At 43.5% G+C, this 22,648-nt stretch overlaps 1 protein-coding gene across 1 annotated transcript in view; it reads right to left on the bottom strand.

Moving 5' to 3' along the window:
* Window positions 1–15,042: 15,042 nt before the first annotated feature.
* SLC35F2 (solute carrier family 35 member F2) overlaps window positions 15,043–22,648 on the bottom strand; it is a 30,671-nt gene continuing 23,065 nt past the window's right edge. The window contains exons 5-8 of the mRNA XM_063127732.1: window positions 22,416–22,572; window positions 20,063–20,115; window positions 19,489–19,643; window positions 15,043–15,535 (exon numbers count right to left, since the gene is read on the bottom strand). Coding sequence (XP_062983802.1) covers window positions 15,287–15,535; window positions 19,489–19,643; window positions 20,063–20,115; window positions 22,416–22,572 — 614 coding nt within the window. The 3' untranslated portion in view covers window positions 15,043–15,286. The remainder of the gene's footprint in view (window positions 15,536–19,488; window positions 19,644–20,062; window positions 20,116–22,415; window positions 22,573–22,648) is intronic.

The following is a 22,648-nucleotide window of genomic DNA, read 5'->3' as shown; positions in this document are numbered from 1 at the left end:
CTGCTTTCATACCACTTTCATAGTGTTATATCCTGCTTGGTGTAGATGTGTCCTGGGTCCCAACAGTTCTCAGTGCACTTCAGTACCACTATAAAGCAGTAGTGTAGATCCTGCAGTGCACTTCAATACCGCTATAAAGCAGTGGTGTGGCTCCTGCCTTTTATATACCGCTTTCATACCTGCTTGGTGTAGATAAGCCCTATGTCTATAGAGGAAGCCAATTTGCTTGGGTATCGTGGTCCTGAGCTGTTTAGGGCTTTGGATGTCAACAATAAAATCTTGAACATGGCTCTGAATCTAGTAGGCAGCCAGGGCAGTTCTTTAAATGCAGGTGCAATGTGTGTATTAGCTAGGTGCTTCATGAAACGTCCTAGCTACTGCAATCTATACTAGCTGCAGTTTCCGAACTACCCCTTAACTATGGAGATTCTTTTCTATTTTATATGGGCACATGCAGGCATTCTCAGACCAGTTGTTGATTCAAAGAACCGAGGTGGTAACACCCCCACTGAGATTTTTTAAACCTTTTGGGGGGTGCTATATGACAGCCCAGAAAATAATTGTGGGTTGGACAGGAGTTTAAAGGAATAACACCACAGCCTCATTCAGTCCCACTTCCCTCCTGCCTCTTCGCGACTATAAATCGCCCTCCTGACAGTACTGAGAAGCAGCTACTGAGATCTCTCTACACAACAGCAGCAGCATTATGTGTACTTTGCATCAGAATCGGCTAGAAGGTCAGAAAGTGGCCATTGACTAAATATAGGAAGGAAAGAACGACAAGAGCCTTAAAGCAGGAGGACAGAGATGATTTTCAACACAGAGATGATGTTTACAGGAGCTTTTGTAACTTGACCTACTTATATTTTCTTGAACTAAGAATAGAACATTCCAGGCTTCTTGCCACATACCAGGATTGCCAGAAGTTTAAGAGAGCAAAATCCCATGCACTTTACTAAGGGGGGGCGGGCGGAGGGGGGGCAACGGCGGGTGTTGCTTACTGAGATCTATAAGCAACCTGGATTGCCTTACAAAAAGCCCTGTGTGGGAACTGCTTCCCCTGGTGCAGTTCCCATGCGGCTGCCGTTACGCAGACACATGGGGGCAAAGCTGAGTATGTGGATCTTTCCCACCCATTGACACCCTCCTTCCTCACCTGGTGCCAATCAGGTGGTAAAGACCAATGTGGTTGGATCCACCCACGCAATTGTGTCATTCACACGTGGCCTATAGTGGCATGGCCAGTGGAGTCTGGTGGCGCTGATATCAGCTATCCAAGGTCCTCCTTTCGAGTTCTGGCTGAAACCTGGAGCAGATTCACTGCCCCCACTGACATCGGAGCCACCAGCCCCCACTGGACATGGCTGCCACAGCGCTGCAGTTATAGTCATGTGTGAAGGAGCTCTTGGAGTAGTTCAGCCTTCCTTCACCCTGTTGCCCTCAAGATGTGTTGGGCTTAGGGTTGCCATACATCCCGGAAAACCGGGAATGTCACGGTTTCCAAGCATTTCCAAAATGTCCCAGCCAGTCAGTCAAGAATCCCAAATTCCAACCTCCAAAATGGTGCCTTGAGACTGCTCAGTGTAGTGTAAGTCTCCATACTGAAGTCTCCTCTAGCTTTTGAGAACTAGTGGAGAAATGTAATTTAGTGTCATTTTTTTCTGTTTGTTTGCTTAAACTGTTCTTTGCCTATTATTTATTTGCAGGTGCTTAAGTACTTTAGGATGCAGTCCTACGCATACTTACCTGGGAATAAGCCCTATTTAACTTAATAGGATTTGTTTCTGAGTAGACACACATAGGATTGCAGTGTTAGATAACCAAAGCTTAGATAGCTTTCTTTCTTTTCCTAGACCTTTACATATTGCTCAGGGTGTTGTTGTTATTGTTGTTGTTTTTAAAAATCCTTGCCCTCCCCCCCCCCCAAAAAAAAAATTGGCCTGGTTTTGAGGATTCAGAATATGACGACTCTAGTTGGGCTGCAACTCAGATCAACCCCAGCCAGCATGACCAATGCTCAGGAATGCTGGGAGTTGAGCTTGGAGTCCCCGATCAGGAAAAATATGTCGGTCTTAGCTAAGCATTCTTGCAGCACCTGCTGAAGAGGATTAACAAAGGTCCAGGAGCTCAAGCGAACTGCTTGATCACAAGAGATGATTCTGACTTGATGTTAATGAAGCGTTGAGCTCAAAGCCTCAGGCACGTGCAATCAAAACATGTCTTCTGTCTTTATTCTCCAGTCACAACAGCCTTTGTCTGAGGCATCAGGAGCAAAAGACTGTCCTTAAAAGCATTTTTAAAGACGAATTAAGTAAATTGGTTGCAACTTTCACTGCTGCCCAGCTCATTTGAATTTGGCAATCGCATAACCTTGTTCCATTTGTAGATTTGCTTCTTTAACCACTTAATTGAAGCAAAGAGGAGCTGGGATTTGGTAATGAAAACCTCCGGGGGTGGGTGGGTCAAAATGCCTTCTAAATAATGAAATGCTCTGGGTGGAACTAGGTCTACTAATGCCAACATTTCTGTTCTGGTACGTTTTCTGGACTGTTATTATACGCAGCAAGAAAGGTAAAATTTAGGAGGTGATGTTTGTGTTAATCTCCACACTTACACAAATGTATGTGAAGCACATTGATCAATCTAAAGTGTTATATCAGGGGTAGGGGATTTCAGGCCAGAGGCCAAATCTGGTCTTCCTGGGGTTCCCCAAATGACCCCCCCTTTCCCCCAACCACCAAATTTGATGGTTTCTAAACTTTTGTGCAAGTTCTTTCCCATTCTGAAAGATTGAAATATCTCTCCTAAGGGCTTAGTTGCTGGCAGTGAGAGCTTTAAGCTGCAATATCCTGGTATTTAAAAACGTAAGAGCCCTGCTGGATCAAACCAAGGGTCCATCTAATCCAACACTCTGTTCATACATTGGCCAACTAGCTGTCAACCAAGGACCCATAAGCAGCTCCTACCCATGTACCCCAGCAACTGGGGTATGTAGGCTTACTGCCTTTTTATTATTTGTTTTAGTATTTTTGACCCAACTCCATGTTACCTTTCTCTTCACCTCCTTTGACTTCAACTCCACAACCACTGAAATGTGACCTCTGAGAGCTTTGTTGAAACTGAAAGATGGTGCAAGAGGTTCCCCGCCCCTGTACTAATGCCAATCATCATCATCATCATCATCAATTTTGTTGTTGTTTACCTGCTAAAGATCTGCCTATCATGCGGTTGTTAAAGGACATGAGTCCTTTCACAAAAGAAAGTTGTCACCCCAAGCTTGGGTAGGTCATTGAGCTTACTGTTGGATACTGTTGTTTAACACTGTTGTTTTTATTTTTGATGGTTTTAACTTTTGTATACTTTTAATGTTCACTGTTTTTAACTTTTGTAAACCACCCAGAGAGCTTTGGGTATGGGGCGGTATATAAATTTAATAAATAAATAAATACCCAGAGCTGACATTGGGGTCAGCATTTTTGGCCACCTGCCAAGCCCCACATTGCAGCAGGGGGCCCCTACTAACTTCCAGCGCCATCAGACCATGCTCCTCCTCCTTCTGGCTGTTGATGCCTGCTTACCTGTCTTCTCCAAGCATGTTAATCATGACCAGAACCAACCCGCCCCCCCAAGGCTTGAATCCAAAGATAAATTAACATAAGGAAGTTCACAGAACCTAACTTCTCATCCCATCTTCTCCCACCCTTGCAGTTACCTGTGCAAAATCCCCTCTCTGCAGGATTGGAGGGAGGTCTTCTATTATGATCTGGTTCAGACGACACGTTAAGCTACAGTGGTTAAGTATTTTGAGCTAAACATTATGGCTTAGCGTGCCATCTGAATCATCACTTAGCATGTTATGTGAGCCATTCCTAACCATGGTGACTGCATAACTACAGTTTAAACACACGCACTAACCATTTCCTGCAAAAGGGTTAGTGGCCTAACCATGGCTTAATAGTGTTGCCTGAACAGGCCCAATTTCAGATTGGGTGTAGGGGCTGCTGGAGTAGGGGGAAATCATCCCAAATTGGGCTTGGGTCCTAAGATGTGAACTTACAATTCTTTACATATCTATTCAGAAGTAAGCCCCATTGAGTTCAATGCGCTTTTCTCCCAGGTAAGTGTGTATAGGATTGCAGCATTCAGGAACTTCAGGGGAATATACAGCAGAATTCAACGGGGTGTTTCTGTCCCTGCTGATTCTCCCCTGCCCTGCCAATTCCGTTGAGCAAGTGGCCCCCACCATTTGCGAAATGGCAATTTAATGCTTCCAGGACAACCCAAACGGGCAGAAACACAAGTGTCTGGAAGGAGGCAGGTTGATGGAAAAGGGTTAGTGGTTGCATAAGGGAGCTCCGCCAACCTGGCTCCTTCCAGAAACTAGGGTTTCTGCTCATTTTGCAGCTTCCCCTAGGAATCGCTAAATCTCTCTTGCATAACCTGTGGGTCCAGCAATCAGCAGGACCCACCGCTTGCAGAAGGGAATCGGCAGGGGCGTAAGTGCTCCATTGGATTCTGCCCAAAGTTTCTCAACCTTCATCCCCTCCAGGTCCCATCTCACATTGTTCAGGAGAGGCTTTTTCAGAGGTATAGGTGGGTGCAGGTTAATGCATCTTAGGATCCAAGCCCATGTATATCCAACCATATATATGGGGCAGGGGATCTCATCTGTCTGCTTCAAACTCACATTGTAGTCTGTCCAATGCTATAATTTATGAAGGAGAAGTCAGAAACCAGAAGCAACTAATTGTCAAGCCCTATTAAACTAATGTACAGCCTTAGAATCTGAATTGTATTCCGAGACAGCTCAGCTGGGGCAAGAAGTATATTCCAGAAAGGTTAGATGGAGAGAAATGATTGAGGAGGATTTTTGTCCTTAAACAATTATGCAGTATTAATGCTACAGGCCTCTTTCTTCCTTTTATAAAAACAAGTTGTCAAACGAGATGCATATGATGAAAGGGCAGCAAATATATACCCTTTGGATGCCTACGTCCTAGTTTTATGTATTCGGTTGTGCTCAGTACTTTTGAAGGGGGATGGGGGGGACACAGGTTCAAAGAAATCACAATGGAGTGACATGACAAACTTCGGCTTCTTTTCAGACTTGGCAAGTTGCAGTTACATGGGATCTCACATATCTCACAGCAGAGGTGATGTATGAGTCACCGTTTTGCAGGATGTACCTAGAAGTTTGAAAAGTAGAAGTGCTAAAAATTGCTTCTGCTTCTGCTACTATTCCTTTGAGGTCTGTCAGCATACCCACTTAAATTAGCAGTTATTCCCTCTTAAAAGAGAACATGTCAGTCCTGTGAGAGCTGGACTATAGGTCTTTAACAGAATTCTCTGAAACTCACCAAAATACGATGAGAGTAAGATCTTAACGTTTCTCCCTTGTATGCCAATATCAGTATATTGGCGCTATATCCCATATACTCAGACCCCAATTTAGTGGACATCACAAACAGTGGTGTAGTGGAACCAGGGCTCACAGGGACACAGTACCAGCTCCATTTTATTAGCATGGATGCTGACATCATCTGCCCCTAACCCTTGGTCCCTTAGACTTGCCTGTCTGCTCTGAGCTTAGCTACAATACTCAAAGTAGCTGAGGGGAAATTGTTGTTATTAGTTGCTGGGGAAATATTTTCTCCCAATAACCATATATTGTTCCCTCTTGTAATGCAAAGTATTTTGGGGCGGGGTGGTCTTGAATGGGAGATTAAGACCCATTAGTGTTTCAAAACACCTGTGTCTGGTGGAAATAAAAAGTACTAGAACAAGTTTGTTGATATTGGCCCACGGAGATGCCTCCATTTTTGGACTCTCCTTTGAGATATAGCTATGGGAGATGAGATGATGAGCTGTCAAAATTTACCACTGTCCCCATAGACCACAAAGCATCAGAAGGAAACTTCACTGTGTAGTGGGGGGCTGGGGATCATGGCACATGGGAGAGCAATTGTACAACTGCAGTCATTGTCGTGTTTCCCAAAACCTCCTGCCTTATTGGGAGACAATAAAGAGGTCTGCCACATAATCTACAGCGCTTTATTCAGGCAATAAGCATCTCTTCCCACCCGAAGAGCATCTTAGGTCTAGGAACTTTCTTCTCAGCAAAACTATGCAAACTAAGCGAGACAATTGTCCTTTCAAGAATAACGCAAAGGTCTTTTCCAGAATGCTTTAACTTCAGGGAGACTGGTTCTGGAGAAGCCATTGGTGAGAGGCTAGCTGGGCCGACCTTCTCTTACCTTTCTTTAGCTCTACCCATTTTAGTCTGCAGCGTACTCTGGGATCAGCTGACCTTGAAGTGCCCTCCCCCTCGGAAGAATACTGATTTCCCACAGACTGTGTGTTGTTCCCATTTTTAGAGATAAGGTCTGGCAAAAGTTCATTCCCAGCTAGTGAAGTCACCTCCTCCACCTGCTAGTACGTTTCTGGTGCCGTCTGTTCTGCTTCAGAATCTGATTCTGATTGATCACCTGAAACTCCTTCCTCCAGCCTAAGGGGAACAAGCCTAGTCATGACAGTCATTCAGCCAAAAAAATGATTGTGTGAATTGGTTCTTTTACTTTTGCAGGAAAACCCCGTGTACACTACTTGATCTCCTTGGAAGAAAGGTCACATGAACATGGAATAAATAAACATTGACTAAAGTTAGGGAGACTCAAACAGTTTAAAGATCAACTTATGGAATACCCTAAAATTGCTGATTTATGCCATTCCACCTTTGTTTTATTACTTCAGCAGGAAAACAATTGGCGCCCAAAAATTGGTGCCCAAGTATGGACTACATTATATTTCCGTAAATGTTTTTGAGCATCGTAATTCATATCTCCTTAATGCCCTCTGCTGGCTTCAAGATTGTGCACAGTTAGCTGCGCTGTGCTGCACCCAGCTTGAGTAAACATCAAGCAAACAGAAGGTGTAGCCCACAACATATAAAGATTGATTGACAATATTTGCTGGGGAAGTGAAATGCTGCGGACATCCTTTGATAAATAAAAGCTCTCCAAGGTACCGACCCATATGGAGGGAAAACCCCATCCTGGGATTACTCCGTAAGTGTGAAGTCATATTGAAAAGAAAGCCCTAAAGCAGCAGCATCAATAATTGAAATGCCGCGTAATTAAATATTCATGCTGTTTGTTTATAGCATTGGGCTTGTTTACAGCCTTCCAAAGCACTTGACTGGGGGCGGGGGGGGGGGGTGCCGCTCTTGCTTCCGATGTAAACTGCTTTAGAAATAGCGCAGTGTGTTTCAGAGAGCGGGAAGGTGGTCCTAAGAAGCCTCTCAGTTTGCTAGGAAGAAAGGGAAGGGAAGTCCACCATTGTTTCCGCTCGCCAAATTAGGATCCTTGTCTCAGTGAGTGAAACACGCACATTCCCCTGGCATGATCCAATTGTTCAGAACATGAGGAGGGCCAGGATCTCTTCTCGATCCTCCCAGAGTGCAGGACACGGAAGAACAGGCTCAAGTTACAGGAAGCCAGATTCCGGCTGGACATCAGGAAAAACATCCGGACTGTTAAAGCAGTACGACAATGGAACCAATCACCTAGGGAGGTTGTGGGCTCTCCCACACTAGAGGCATTCAAGAAGCAGCTGGACAAGCATCTGTCGGGGATGCTTTAGGGTGGATTCCTGCATTGAGCAGGTGGTTGGACTCGATGGCCTTATAGGCCCCTTCCAACTCTACTATTCTATGATTCTATGTTTGCATTTGCCCAGTAGGACTAATGAGTTATTCAGGAGAGGGAAGACTGGGCTGGACTTCGCCCTCTTCACCCCATACCCCCACCTATCTACCAAAAAATGGAACTTAAGGTGGCTTACAGGATTACAACAATAAAATAAATAAAAACATATCAGTTACAGAATAAAATAAATAAAAACAACATGCAACCCAACAGATCCACTTATAGGCCAAAAGCCTTCTTGAATAACGTGGTCTTTGCCTGCCAGGGAAGGACAACTGAGAGGGAGCAAATCTAGTTTGGGAGGGAGTTTCACAGCCTGGGCGCAGCCACTGAAAAGATCCCTTCCCATGTTACAGGGACGAGAAAAAGATGACTTGTACATCTGTGGATTCAACCAATAATGTAGGAAATGTTAAGAGAGAAATTAGAGATTTGGATTTGACAGTGATAGAGTAAGAAAAAAATAACAACGTTGTTATATATTTTTGCTGGGGAGAATATTGGAAGAACATTTTATTTTTGTGTTTTTTGTTTGTTCGTTTTTTGCTCTGAAATGTCTTTTATTTATTGGTGTTTGAAAATAATAAAAAGATTAAACCGCCATGTTACCACCAAATACGCCTCTGAAGGTGGTGGTCTTGTATATATGGACAACCTGGTGAAATTCCCTTTTCATCACCACAGTTAAAGCTGCAGGTGCCCTGCCCTCTTTTAAATCTGGTCACTCTAGTATAGCTCCTGCAGCTTTAACTGTTATGATGAAGAGGGAATTTCACCAGGTTCTCCATATATACAAAGGACACCTGCTGGAATTCCCTTTTCTATGCAACTGTTAAAGATACAGGAGCCCTGTCCTCCTTTACATAGGGTCACCCTAGTAATATTTGAGTTTATATACAATATATACAGCATAGGTGGAGGCACATCTTAGCAATTCAACAGACAACAAGATCCACTGTCCTGCATCAGGTCTACAAAGAGACAGACAGCGCCCCAAAACACTTGCAGAGCCCCCAAACTCAGCACCTTCTGTCTCATTCAGTCTCTCAGTCTGACTCAGTCGGTCACGGTCAACCCTGATGGCCAGCTCTTAGTTTCTGTTAAGTTAGCTAGAGGTGATATGTTACCATGGGAACTAAATAGTAACCTAATTGGCTTCTTGATATAGGATTGTTTGGTGAATATTCTGAACATAAAAATCTAATAGAGAAGGGGGCACATTTTCTCCCCTTCCAGCAAACGATGAAGATACTCAAGGTGTCTGTTTATCAGGGTGCAGAATCGCGATGCTGGATTGTTCTTGGGGGCTGCATTCCAGTGGTAAGTTGGGGCCAATGATATGGGACTTTCCCAACCAATGGCCGCCATCTTGTTGGGAAAAGGGATAGATGGAAAATAAGCTTTCAATTGGCCTCACCTGTATGGTTGCTTCAATCAGGCTCACTCCTTAGCAGCATCAGATCATAACAGGAGGAAATAATTTCCCCACCTCTCTAGATATGTGTGATGTGGCAGTGGATCTCAGATGGCCTAAACTGTATAACAGGGACAATTTGGGGCCCTCCAGATGTTTTGAACTACACCTCCCATCAACTTTAACCAGCATAGCCAATGGTGAGGGCTGATAGTAACTCTTGGACAAAACATCTGGAGTGCTGTGGATTACCCACCCTATTCATAGAATCGTAGAGTTGGAAGGGGCCTATAAGGCCATCAAGTCCAACCCCCTGCTCAATACAGGAATCCGCCTTAAAGCATATCTGACAAGATGACTGTCCAGCTGCCTCTTGAATGCCTCTAGTGTGGGAGAGCCCACGACCTCCCTAGGGTCGTACTGCTCTAACAGTCAGGAAGTTTGTCCTGATGTCCAGCTGGACTCTGGCTTCCTCTAACTTGAGACCATTATTCCGTGTCCTGCACTCTGGGATGATCAAGAAGAGATCCTGGCCCTCCCGTGTGACAACCTTTCAAGCATTTGAAGAGTGCTATCATGTTTCCCCTCAATCTTCTCTTGCAGACATATGTCATCCTTTTTCCTTTTAAAAAAATTTCTGGATTTTCTTTTCACTTATGTATGAAGAGTGTTGTGTAAACCAAGCATCGGCTGAAACGATAAAGGTATCATCTCTCTTGCTCTAGATTTAACATTGTTAAGTGAAGCAGAATTGTCAGCCAGTACGGTCAGAGTTCCGTGGCATGTTTATGTTGACACCGTGCATCTGCAATACCTCGGTTTCCTGTTTTTATCTGAGAAGATGGACTGTCAAGCTGGATTAATTTAAAAACCATTGCAAACTCTATTATCATTGTGGAATTTAAAATGCTATGTATCATAGTCAGAAGCAAGCCCTGCTGTTTTTGTTCAATGGGGCTTATCAAGACTGGTGTCAACAACAGGCATAGTTGGGCCCCTGACAAGAGCCCACAGCCCAGCAGGGGCCCACTGGGAAGAACCACCTGGGATTGCTCCTTTTTCTTCACCATGGCAACCTGCTTGTTCCTCTGCTTCTTGCTCTGGCCCAGACAATAGTGGCAGTGAGAAGGTGGATCAGTAGTGCCATTGCCTGCTTGTGGTGTGGAGGTAGACAGAGGAGCCCCACTGAGGGCTTTACAATAAAATTACAATAAAAGAACACTGACATTATTATTTATTCTAGAGAATTCCATTGTATTGGATATATTAGCAATGATGTAGTTTTTGAGCTGACTGGCTCATTAGGGGATTTATTATTTATATTTCTTTCATTTGAAATTTACAGTAAAACAATAAAATGGACACTGACATTAGTAGTAGTAGTATTTATTACATTTCTATACTGCCTCATAGCTGAAGCTCTCTGGGCGGTTTACAACAATTAAACTAGAAGTAGTTTACTCCTAGGGCTTTAGCAAGGCTCATATCTATGATGACCCACTCCATTGGAATGAATTAAATATTTAATTCAACCTATTGCAACTATCTGCAGTCACTCTAATAGTGTCTGAAGTGCACAGTGTCATACTGACAAAACTGTGAATTGCTGTAAATTACGTTATAAAATAAGATTCCTTTTAGAAATTGATCCATAAATTACAAGGGCATCTTTGAAATACGTAAATTATGGTCAACCTAACATAATTTTTGCTGCAGAATCCCTGCGTCGGTAAGTCGGTTTAAGTACCAAACTCAAGAAGAATCTTACAACAAGGGCCAGGTATGGAGGTGAGATCATGAGCAGTCACAAGAAAGCTGTATGTTGCTGGTAGGAATTTTTATGGCCTTATTTTCACAGCTTTCTGCAGCAATCCAGGTGTTGTTTACATGCATTTAGCCTTTTAGCTAAAATTATTTTTCTCCTCTTCAAAATTCTGCAGCCTTTTCCGTCCCACATCACAAATCGCATGGAATCACTTAATTCTGGTGATAGGTGCTTTGTTAAGAGAAAATGGTTCTATGGGTGCCACCTAGTGACCACAAGTTGCTATTACAAAATACTGAGCACCCATCAAATGTGGGATGTCTGGCCCAAGCACATATAAAGTAGGGTGACAATATGAAAAGGAGGACAGGGCTCCTGTATCTTTAACAGTTGCACAGAAAAGGGAATTTCAGCAGGTGTCATCACAACAGTTAAAGCTGCAGGAGCTATACGGCTTGGGACCACAATACCTGACGGAACGCCTCTCCCGACGTGAATATACCCGGTCACTACATTCAACATCTAAGGTCCTCCTCCGGGTGCCTACTCCGAGAGAGGCTCGGAGTGTGGCAACGAGAGATAGGGCCTTTTTGGTGGTGGCCCCCAGACTGTGGAATGAACTCCCTGATGAGGCTCGCCTGGCACCAACGCTGCTATCTTTCTGGCACCAGGTTAAGACTTTCCTCCTTGCCCAGACATATGGCGGCACATCCTAATTACCCACATGTTTAGTTTTTAATCGGTTTTTAATGCTTTATGTGTGTATGTTCTGTGTTTTAGAGTTTTAAATTTTGTATACTTGTTTTTACCTCAATTTTTAGAATTTCTGTAAACTGCCCAGAGAGCCCTGGCTATGGGAGCGGTATATAAGTTTAATAAATAAATAAATAAATAAATAAATAAATACTGCAGCTATAGTGGTTGTGATGAAGAGGAAATTTCACCAGGTTCTCCATATATACAAATGACACCTGCTGAAATTCCCTTTTCAATACAACTGTTAAAGATACAGAAGCCCTGTCCTCCTTTTCATATGGTCTAATATAAAGGGACACGTAAGTTCACATGGTTTAGTCTGGCTGTTTTGGGACACTGTATTACTGAGGATGGGAGTGTTCACTAATAGTGCTAGTGCAATCCTACATTGTGAACTACACGCTCAAAGAAGATATACATTTTCCATAATGTAATGTTGGTGTTTTTGATGTATTCTTGAACTAAATTCTTGTGAATGCTTAGATATATATTTGACATATTGTACTAACCAATCTCACAGGGTTGTTGTAAGAATAAAAGAGGGGGCCCATGTACACTGATGAGCGCTCTTTTGAAGAAAAGCACGATATTTTTTTAAAAGTTTAATAAATTAAAGAGTCCACTCAGGTTGTACTGAATGTCTCTTTTATTTTTTGACCTTTAAACAAAACCATCTTACAAATTAAATTTTCATTTTAAATGTGCTGCCACACGAGTATAACAAAAAAGAAAATCCCAGATTATTTCACTGTTTATTAAACAGCATAACTTTCTGTATAATTTCTGGCATACTTTTCCATTCATATATATTAAAAAGTTTGGTCAGTAAAGATAAACCTTTCACTGGAAGAAAATTCAAGAGCAGGAAGACAGGGAGAATATTTAGCACTTTCATCTAAGCTCGTTTGAGAATTAAGGGAGCAATCCTGTTTCCCAGGAAGGTAGATATGGGACTTCGGCCACCAGTATTACCGCCTGGTGCATCAGCAGAAAGCTCCAACTGCCAGAGGTGCCCCATGGAGTCCATCAGGGGTGGTGGCTGAAACAACAGCATTCCATGGGTGGGGGTGTCAGAGGAGACTAAGCCCCCCTGTGCCCCTGACACCCCTCTGTTCTCCTCCCTAAATCCACAGGTTCCTAAATTCTTATTCCCCTCTCACTGACTTCAAGCAGCATTTGCATTGCAATCCTATACATGTTTAATCAGAAGTAAGTCCCTTTGAGTTCAATGGTATTTACTCCCAGGTATAGGTTTGCAGCCTTCTAAAAGCAGGGTGCAGCTGCCTCTGAATTAAAGGAGGTTGCAGTGTGCCACTGATTGGCAGGTCACATCCCAAATCTTTCACTGGTGAAATGAGGGACTCTTCTCTGATTCTAGTAAAACTGGGATAATAATTTCCCCCACTTATGCATATGGCCTAAAAACATTATTGCTGTGGCATTTGATCAGTTTCAATTACTTATTAACGGTGATCAGTTTGAATCGTTAAAAATATGATGATGTTGACGATGATGATGATAACACAGTTAGAGAACAGGCTGCACAAAAAAACATAAGCAGTTGCTACAACTGATGGGCCAATAAAACAGCCATCTTGTAGCAGGTTTCATACAAGGACCGAGATGGGGAACTTGTGTTCCTCCTGATATTGATGGACTGCAACTTTCATTGTAGCCAATGATGAAGGATGATGGGAGTTGTGGTCCAACAACATCTGGAGGGCCACATGTTCCCCATCCCTGTTCTAGGGACCATCGTGCAAAACCCAAGGGAAGTAGGATTACTCTTATCCAGCAAGATACATCCATAGATGGAAACAGGGTTATATTTGCGGATCTGCCTTTGTACCAGTTCAAAAAGCTGCTGCTGCAGCAGTGCATGGAAGTGGTGGTAAAACCACATATCCAGCACTAGGGGGAGTTCAGGGTAGCTCTGCATCTCCAAATGTCACTGTCACCAAACGCTTCGCTAGTGCCGATTATGAGGGGTGGACGGGCCTCTGAACACAGCCTAGGCACCGCCTTCCTCTAATCCTTCCGACTCTCACAACAGGTGTTCAGGGTTACCCGAACTGATTATGTCATGCGGGCACACAGCCAGCCTCTAGCTGTACTTGAACCTCTTTGCACTTGAAATTCTCCGGAGTTTCTGAAAGAGCTGCCAATAAGCCTTGATCCAAACCACAATGCTTTCAGGGCTACACACACCAGAGTTAGATACTTCAAATACCACTGATAAACTGATTGGTAGAGAATGGAAAACAGGGCCTAAATCCAGCACCCGCTCCCCGTTCTGCATAGCTGGCCAGAAGTATTCAAAATACTTACTGGAGCTGCTGCTGGAGTGGATTTGGGAATTGTGCACCCAGAAGCCTTCTGTGCCTTTTCTGCAGAGGCGGGCAATGTCTGGCCCTCTAGACAGTTTGGACTCAAACCCCCATCAGGCCTAGCCAGTATAGCCAATGGTGGGGGATTATAGGAGCTGTAGGCCAAAACATCTGGAGAGCCACAAATTCCACCACCAGCCCTGCTTTAATTCAGTCACTTAGGATACAGGCATGGAGATCTACATGTCCCAATCCCTAGCTGGATTCGGGCACTAATGTTTATTATGTTTCAATTATACACTTCGTTACAACAGGGCACAAAGAGACAGTCCTGAAACTAAGGATATCTTGTAGTTGCAGAGGTGTTCATCATTAGGCAGTTCTTCAATTAATTGGTATTATCTTGACAAATTAAGAACTCAAGGATTATAATCATGTTTCCAAAGAACGGATCTACGCACAGGTTTTGTATCCCACAAACAAATACACACGATTTACCTGCTGAGCTCCCTGCCACCAAAAGGGGCACAATCTAAAATATATCTGAACAGGTGGGGGACTCTGCGCATCCTTTAATTTAGCTGGGATCAGAAAATGGCACACATGTTCCTTGATTAGCATCACTGCCAATGATCACTGCCAATGTAAATTATACTGGTCTCCAAGGGTGAAGGTGCAATTAAATTATTGCAAAGATTATGTATGGTCTCTGCATGTTCACTGTGTAAGAACAGGATCAATTCACTTTTCCAGGGGAAAACCAAAGTTTTAATCCTCGTGATCTAGTGGTCCGAAGATAGGCATTCTGGATGCTTCGCAGATGTGTTTCTCTCTCTTCCTTTCAGTTCACCGTCTCTCTGACGCTAGTTGTCATCTAAACTCATCTCTATGTTTGCCTCCACTTTTCCTCTCTCTGTCCTTTTGCTAACCTGTTCCTTGCTCCCAAAATTTCCAGTCCTTCAAAGTGTAAACCTTAGAACCGAAGAAATCACTCAAAATAAGCTATTAATTTATTTTGAGTGCAATTTGGTTTTCTTAAGTGTCGATTTTTCTTTCTACAGAGTACACTGTTAGTTAGCCATACTTACTATTCTTCTGTCAGCCCTTAATGATAGAACTCCAGTGAACATGACTTAATACCGGCGACTCAACGAAGGATCTAGCCCTCATTATCCTGTGGTGGAATTCCAGACTTTGGCATGAGCACAGATTCCACCACACTTGTAGCTCCAGCTTATCCGCCCTAACGCAGCATGATGTTCATTATCTCTTGTTTACTGACATTTCCAAGGTAATTCCGGCAGCTGAAAGGCTCCATGTTTCACAACGCTGTTAGTTTTGTCTCTGGTGTGTCCCCCGCCTGACTTTCTTCTTTGTTGTGCTGTGCGGCTGAGCCGAGAGCTGCGTCCAGGTGGTTTTCCTCAATTTTTAAGGCAAAGTTGTCAAACCCCGTGCTGGCTGCTAGCGGCACACTGGTTAAGACAGCCTCTGCGGTGCGGGTTGGTGTGGAGCAATACAAGACGAAGCCCACCATGATGACCACGAAGGACAGGAGATAGAGCACTGAAAACTGAACAATACAAGGGAGAAGGGAACAGACATGTTTTAGAATATGTCTCCTATATGAATACAGGCAAATGTGACTTTGGCCTTGTAGATTCTGCTTCAGCTTGGGCACTACTTAGCATTTTTTTAAAAAAAGTCTGGAGGAAGCAGAGGTGTTACATCCAACAATACCCCTGGATCACAACCATTTACTTACAGTTTAATTATTCCTGAGCTAGCTAAAGTCCTGAAAGGTTTGATGAACAGGAAGAGATGGAAAATCCCAGCCCTTTCCCAGACCCCACTGACTACCTTTACCCCTATTTTTCCAAACTTGTCCCTGTCCTCTGTTCCCCCTAAACCAGAATTCTTCACAGCAATGGCCAAAGGCCTCATGGGGATCCCAATAACCTCGCCACCTTTCTCTCACTCACATTCTCTCTCTGTCTGCAATAGCTACTCTCAGGGCTCATCTCCGCCAAGCAGGATATTCCACTATGAAAGTGGTATGAAAGCAGTATATAAAAGGCAGGAGCCACACTACTTCTTTATAGTGGTATTGAAGTGCACTGCAGGATCTTCACTACGAGTTTACAATAGTAATGAAGTGCACTGACAATGTTGGGGCCCAGGACACATCTACACCAAGCAGGATGTAGCACTATGAAAGCAGAATATGGTATGTGTCAATGGGCCCCAACAGTTGTCAGTGCACTACTTTAAAGCAGTAGTGTAGCTCCTGCCTCTTATATACCACTTTCATAGTGGAATATCCTGCTTAGTGTAGATGAGCCCTCAGTCTCAGCAGCAGCTCTCTAACTTTGCCTTGTTGCGTGCTTTAATGGTGGGCTGGTTGCTGTGATCTGGGCTACTCGAGGAAGCTCCGGGGGGTGGGGGAGGCAGAAGACCTGCTGCTCATCAGCTACAAGGTGGCTGGGGGTGCAGCAACAAGCCAATTAGCTGTCGTGAGAGAGGAGCCCAAGAGGCAAAGCACAACGGGGCTGGCTTGCTTCAGTGGTGCACTGCGCAGGTGGTGCTGGTGAAGAAACTGAATGTGCGGATGAGAGAGCGAGAGCAAGAGCACAATGTGTAGCACTGAGCAGAACAGAGCATTCTCAGTGATGAGAAAAAGATCCATTTAAAACCAGGGACCAAGTCAACCTGTTGGAATTTGCCTCATGGGTCCGAAGGCCAGACAGCGCCTGCAGGAGTCAAACCACTAACATTGCAAACGTGAATTTGTTTGATGGGTGACAGACTGGTGACGCATTGCTTGAAGGGATTTGGGAGGAGAGGACTCAAAAGGCCTCCCCCTGAGAACAATGCACAGCACTGCTGATTGACTAGAAATTGGGGGAAAGAAGGAAGGGCCCAGGTAGCCTTAGCAGCAATGCCTAAAAAAACAAAGTGACTTCTGCTTGAAAAATAGTGTCCTAAACGAAAAATCTTTAGGACCTCCAGGGGTTAACGCATTGTCAAGTCTGCTGGTACCATCCCGCAACTGTTATGGTGCAAAGGGAAATGTTTTGAGGCCCTCTGAGGGGAATTGACATACTATTGCTTTTATTTGAATTCTTGCACACCATCTTGATGACATCTGTGGAAAGGTGGGGTACAAATATTACAACAGAACCAAATAGAACAGGATTTGTTTGCACCTCCTGAATCTAAATCTGAACCTAAACAATTTGGATCCTTATTTTTTCATCTTAAGCTTCCAAGAAGCTTTGGGAGAAGTGTTAGACCTAACAGTGCTTTGCCTTCAAAATTTAATCAAACCCGATTAAACAGTGTGGCCACAAAAGGAAGCTCATGCTGGTAAGAAATTGGTGGCAGCCATCTTAGCTGCCACTCTTAGTTTTAGGGTCAAAGCTGAGGTTTATTGCTTAGATACAGACAAATTTGGTTTCAGCAGACCAAAACCTAAAATAACCCACTCAAGCAACTTCCACTCAAAATCTTAGAGAATCTCTCTGACTAGCAGCACCCAGCTGTCTGGGACTAGCAAGATAATGGACAAAGTCTCATAACACGAGTAAATGGTTATCGTCCTAAGATGCCAAACCTCTAACACACAGAGGTGATACTATATCATCTTCCCATGATGTTCCATAACATCCTAACTGGAACCCATCCAAATTAGGAGACAACATGTGAAGCCATTCTTTCCAACATGATTGGTTAATTGCTGTTGCCAAGCAACAACGCCTAGAGGGCAGCCTTCCCCAATTTGGTAGTGTCTAGAGGAAATTTTAGTGTAAAAGAATGTGTGGTTATGTGTAGGTGTTTATTTAAATACTAGACCTACTTGGGTAGGCCTTGTTTTTCCTTTCATAGGAATATCTACTCTTTAACTGGAGGTGGTGCCCTAATGGGCCACCCCATTTGGTATTCAGTTTGGTAGGTCATAAGTTTGAGGGATGCCTAGTTGATAGACTACATTCTGGTTGTTGGGTTGAAAGTAGTACAGGCTGTTATGAGGGTAGGGGGCATAGCTCAGCGGTTGCATGCAGAAGGTCCCAGGTTCAATTCCCAGCTTCTCCAGGTAGGGCTTGGAAAGAACCCTGCCTGAAAACCAGGAGAGCCAATGCCAGTTAGTGTCAACAATACTAGGTTAGATGGGCCAAGGGCTAGAAGAAACAAACTCAGGATAAGCTTCTTGTGTTCCTATAAAGTTCTCTCATTTGGCTAACAGAAGCTAAGAAGTATAGGAAGTATAGAAAACTAAGTCCTAATTCTCAAAGAAACTCTCTATTTTGACAGTAAGGCCAGATAGTCAACGGTGGGGTGATAATCAACTCAACAGTTGTTTATCTAGGGGTTACTCCCCACACAATATGATAATAATCAACCATAGCATGGATTAGGATCAGGGCTGAGTTGACTATTAGTCCACGCTGAGTTTATTCACTCATCCCCTGCCCTCTCTGCTCCCTCAGTCCTCCTACTAATATCCCATCAGCCATTGCTAATGAAAATCTATCCTGACAGTTGGAGTAGAGCGGCAGCCACCGTTTTGTCCACTCTAACCAATGGTGGCTGAGAAAATAACCAACACTGCCCTCCACACAACACAATCACCAACGATGGTTCAAATAGCCAACTCTGCACAGTGTTGGTTATTTGCATTGTTTATTTTGGCCAAATAATCAACCGGTGGTTTAAAAATTCCCTCCACACAACACAATAACTCATGGTGGGTTAAATAACTAACCATCGGCTAGTTAAACCACCACTGGTTATTGTGTTGTCTGAACCCAGCCATTGGCAGGACAAGCTAGCTTTGAATGCTTTGCCATTAATTAGCTTAATGTGTCTCCCATGGATTTGCCACTTTCAGGAAGGTTTTGCAATTACATCAAACAGCTCAATCCATGAAGATGGTTGGTGAGGGAGCATTTCAAGTACCTTCTATGTAATGATGTGTGATTAACTTACTTAGCCATCATTTCCAATATAATTAACTTTTTATTGTCAGAGGCAATGATGCACTCTGTCCATAAATTAAAATCTGTAATAAGACCATTAGGGGCAATTAAACAATTAAAAAGTGGTAGGCGGTATTGAGTGCAGAATTCAGCTTGCCAAGAAATGCAACTTTCTTTCTTCACCCTTTCCCTTTTTAAAACCATGTTTCTAGCCCTCATGCCTGCAAAGATATACTGGTATTATGTGAGTCAGAGGGATGGGGGTGCTAAGTAACTTTTCCAGGGCTGAGATTCTGACTTCTGTATTCAGTACAGATCCTTGCCGTGCAACCCCAGATTAAATCATGCCAAGCAGTACAAATGGCAGAATAAAATATGCTAAATAAGAGGGAATTATGCAAATGTCTACTAATAGCATAATTCGAGGAAAGGGGGTTGCTTGCGTGCAGAATTGTAATTGCTTTTAGCACAGAATATAACGATTCCTGGCTAAGACATTTACCCGCTATGATAACTCTTGAACAAGGCCAGTGATATGGGCTTTGCTTACCTTGTAGCCAAACAAGAAGAGCCCAAAGAAAAGACTGTAGAGATCAGCTGTCAGAATGCCCAAGTTGACGGAGGTTGCGCTGGTAACTTTGATCACTAGCGGCATGAAGCTGTACAGCCCGAACATGCACAGGGCAAACGCCAAGAAGAGCAAAGCTGCAAGACAAGACAATGGCTTAACATTTAAGGCACCGACTGTGCAACCCTATGCAGATTTACGCAGGAGGATGCCCTACAACTCCCAGCAATGCATAGGATTGTGCCTTGAATGCTACCAATACAGCAGTGGGAAAGAGAAGGACAAATATTCTCAGGGGCCTTTAAGAAGCACTATAAGAAGATAAAGAAGAACCCTGCTAGATCAGACCAAGGGTCCATCTTGGCCGCCACCCAGAACAGCCAATCAGATGCCTCTAGAAACAGGCTGAATTAAATGCATGTCTCTCTTAACTAGTCCCTAGCACGGTAACCGCCTCCCCCCCCCCGCCCCACCGCTATGGTTCTTAATATGGCAGGAGATGCCACCACAGAGCCATTCAAAGGTTATTAGCTCTGGTACTTCAGAGTCCACATACCGATTTTCCAGTTCCACTGAATATTAGCTATGTCTTTATGTTCCACAATGGCTCTAAATAGAAGGCAGGGAAGAAGGAAGAGGAGAGAAAAGAAAAACAAAAGAAAAAAATGCTGAAATTAAAATTTGGGGGGTCGTTTCCAGAATCAAGCACAGCCTTCCCCAGTCTAGTGTCCCCTCAATGAACTACAACTCTCATCATACCTAGGCAACATGGCCAATTGCTATGCCCAGCCAACATGACGAGGTTGGGGAAAGCTGATCTAGCAAATGATAATTACTAGCTAGTGGCAACAGATATATTGGATGACATCCCAATACTGTGTATGTTTACTTAAAAGTATGTCCCACTGGGTTCAGCAGTGCTTACTCACGAGTCACTGAAATTACAGCCTTGATGGTCAACACATACAAAAGAGACTTTTGGCACCAAAAGACAATCAGATTTTATTTATTTATTTATTTGTTACATTTCAGTACCACCCAATAGCTGAAGCTTTCTGGGCGGTTCACGAAAATTAAAACCACAAAGGACATTTATGATAGCATAAGCCAGCCTTCTCTAACCTGTGACCTCCAGATGTGTTGGACTACAACTCCCATCATCGGCCATGCTGGCAGGGAATGATGGGAGTTGTAGTCCACCACAACTGGAGGGTGCTGGGCTGGGGAAGGCTGACATAATCTCTTGTGGACTAGAGCCCACTTCGTCAGATGTAATCTAATTTTATCAAAATATTTATACCCTGCCTTACAGCTCCTTAATGGAGCCACTGAGACAATCAACAGCTTCAGTAAATCAAGCAATAAAGACAATCAGAAGAAAACAAAGATCAGCAATCAAAGAAAAGATGCAGTAGGCAGCCTGCCACTGGGTTGAAAAGTTGAGCACTGATCTCCTGGTTCTGACCAGCAGGATTAGGATCACTGGAATTCCCAGGACGCTCACACAAATCCCATAAAACAGCTTCGAGCGCTGCATGCAGCTTCCAAAACTAGCTCCATCCTGATTGATCACTACAGCGTTTGGCTGGAATTAAGACTTTACTAACTGAAACATGTTTACTTGTGGAACCATTAGTGGTTACCAGTATTGTTTGATTTCAACACATGTAACCCAAATGTTTTTCTTAGTTGTAATTAATGCATAAGCCACTGTAAATAAATGCTTTTTTTAAAATGTTGATCTAATCTCTTGTTGATTATACAACTGGATACTGCAACAAAATGTGTTCAGTTCAGTGTGCTAGCCATGCCTTTCCAGGAAGCTCCATTCAATTCCCCTGTGGTTTTCTATTCCCACCACCACCAGTCATTCAGTATTCCAGGCTCACTGAGCCTGCTCAGTCCTCAGGGTTTTCCCCTCCCTTGGGTTCTCCCCTCAAAGAGTTTTTGTACTTCTACAAAGCCTGGAGTTTCCCCAAGACTGCTGATTCCTCCCTCTTGTGCATGGATGTGCCATTCTGGCAACATGGGAATCCACACTCAGAGAATGAGTTCAGTATTAGTAGACAGGATTACTTTAAGAAATGGTATTAAAGACATTTTGCCCGCGATGAACTCCATAGCTTCCAATTTCATTGGGAAACTGGCTTGTGGACAGACATCACTGCCTTTAACACTTATATAGTTGGAAGCAATCAATGGGGTAAACTGTTACCATTATGGAGATGTAGCAATGGACAGAGTAGTTGGGTTTTTGCTTGTTATGCAGCTGCTAAAGTTTGCAGATCTCTCTCCGTAAAATGGGGACAATGCAATCCAGAAAATGGAGATGCCAGCCTGCCAATGATTAATCCCACAAAGAGTCCTTAATCCTATGGCTAATTCTATGAAGGTCAAGTAGATTATTTGCATGAATAACCATTTACAGGACTTGGAATTCCAACAGACAGCATGATCAGCATGTAAGCTACAAGAAGTCAATATGAAAAGAAAGCTAAGTACACACCAAGTATGAGAAGAATGAACTCGGTCAGGCAACCAAATAAAAACTTAAATGTCTAAGGTAGTCAGGTCACAACCTGGAGATTCTCCCCACTTCATCGTAAGTTTATGCCCTACTTGCAAGGGAAGGTGTGGGAAATATGAAAGGATAGCGGGGTTGGGGAAATGTGTGAGAGGGGTCACAGCTAGGCCTGGTTTACCAATTTGGTAGTTCATTTGAACGTAAAGAAAGATTCTCCGGGTTGCAGCCTGGCAACCACACAGAGGTCCATACTCCCAAAGAGGTTAATGGCCATGTTGGCAATGGATAGTTTACACAACCCACCAATTCATGGAAGGGAAGAAATCATTCTGTGGTGTGGATGGTTTTCTTAATTACAATTAAAGTACATATAATAGATCCTTACAGCTGCAGACTGCTGATAATAGTCCCAAACAAGCCCACCATTCCTAGAAACTCCACTCTGCTCAGATTTTTCACAATGTATTCCTCACTCACATTCGAAATGGCATACAACGAAGCACCAAGGAGGACTAAGACATCTCCTATCACCACGTTGTTTCCTGTTCAGAAGACATAAATCAACAAAAAAGAAAAGTGCTGTAAAATAAAACATGTCGCTACGTTTAACGGTAAAAT

This window comes from Elgaria multicarinata, chromosome 5 (genome assembly GCF_023053635.1).
Source record: "Elgaria multicarinata webbii isolate HBS135686 ecotype San Diego chromosome 5, rElgMul1.1.pri, whole genome shotgun sequence".
Taxonomy (NCBI): domain Eukaryota; kingdom Metazoa; phylum Chordata; class Lepidosauria; order Squamata; family Anguidae; genus Elgaria; species Elgaria multicarinata.
This window is presented reverse-complemented; position numbering and strand designations above follow the sequence as displayed.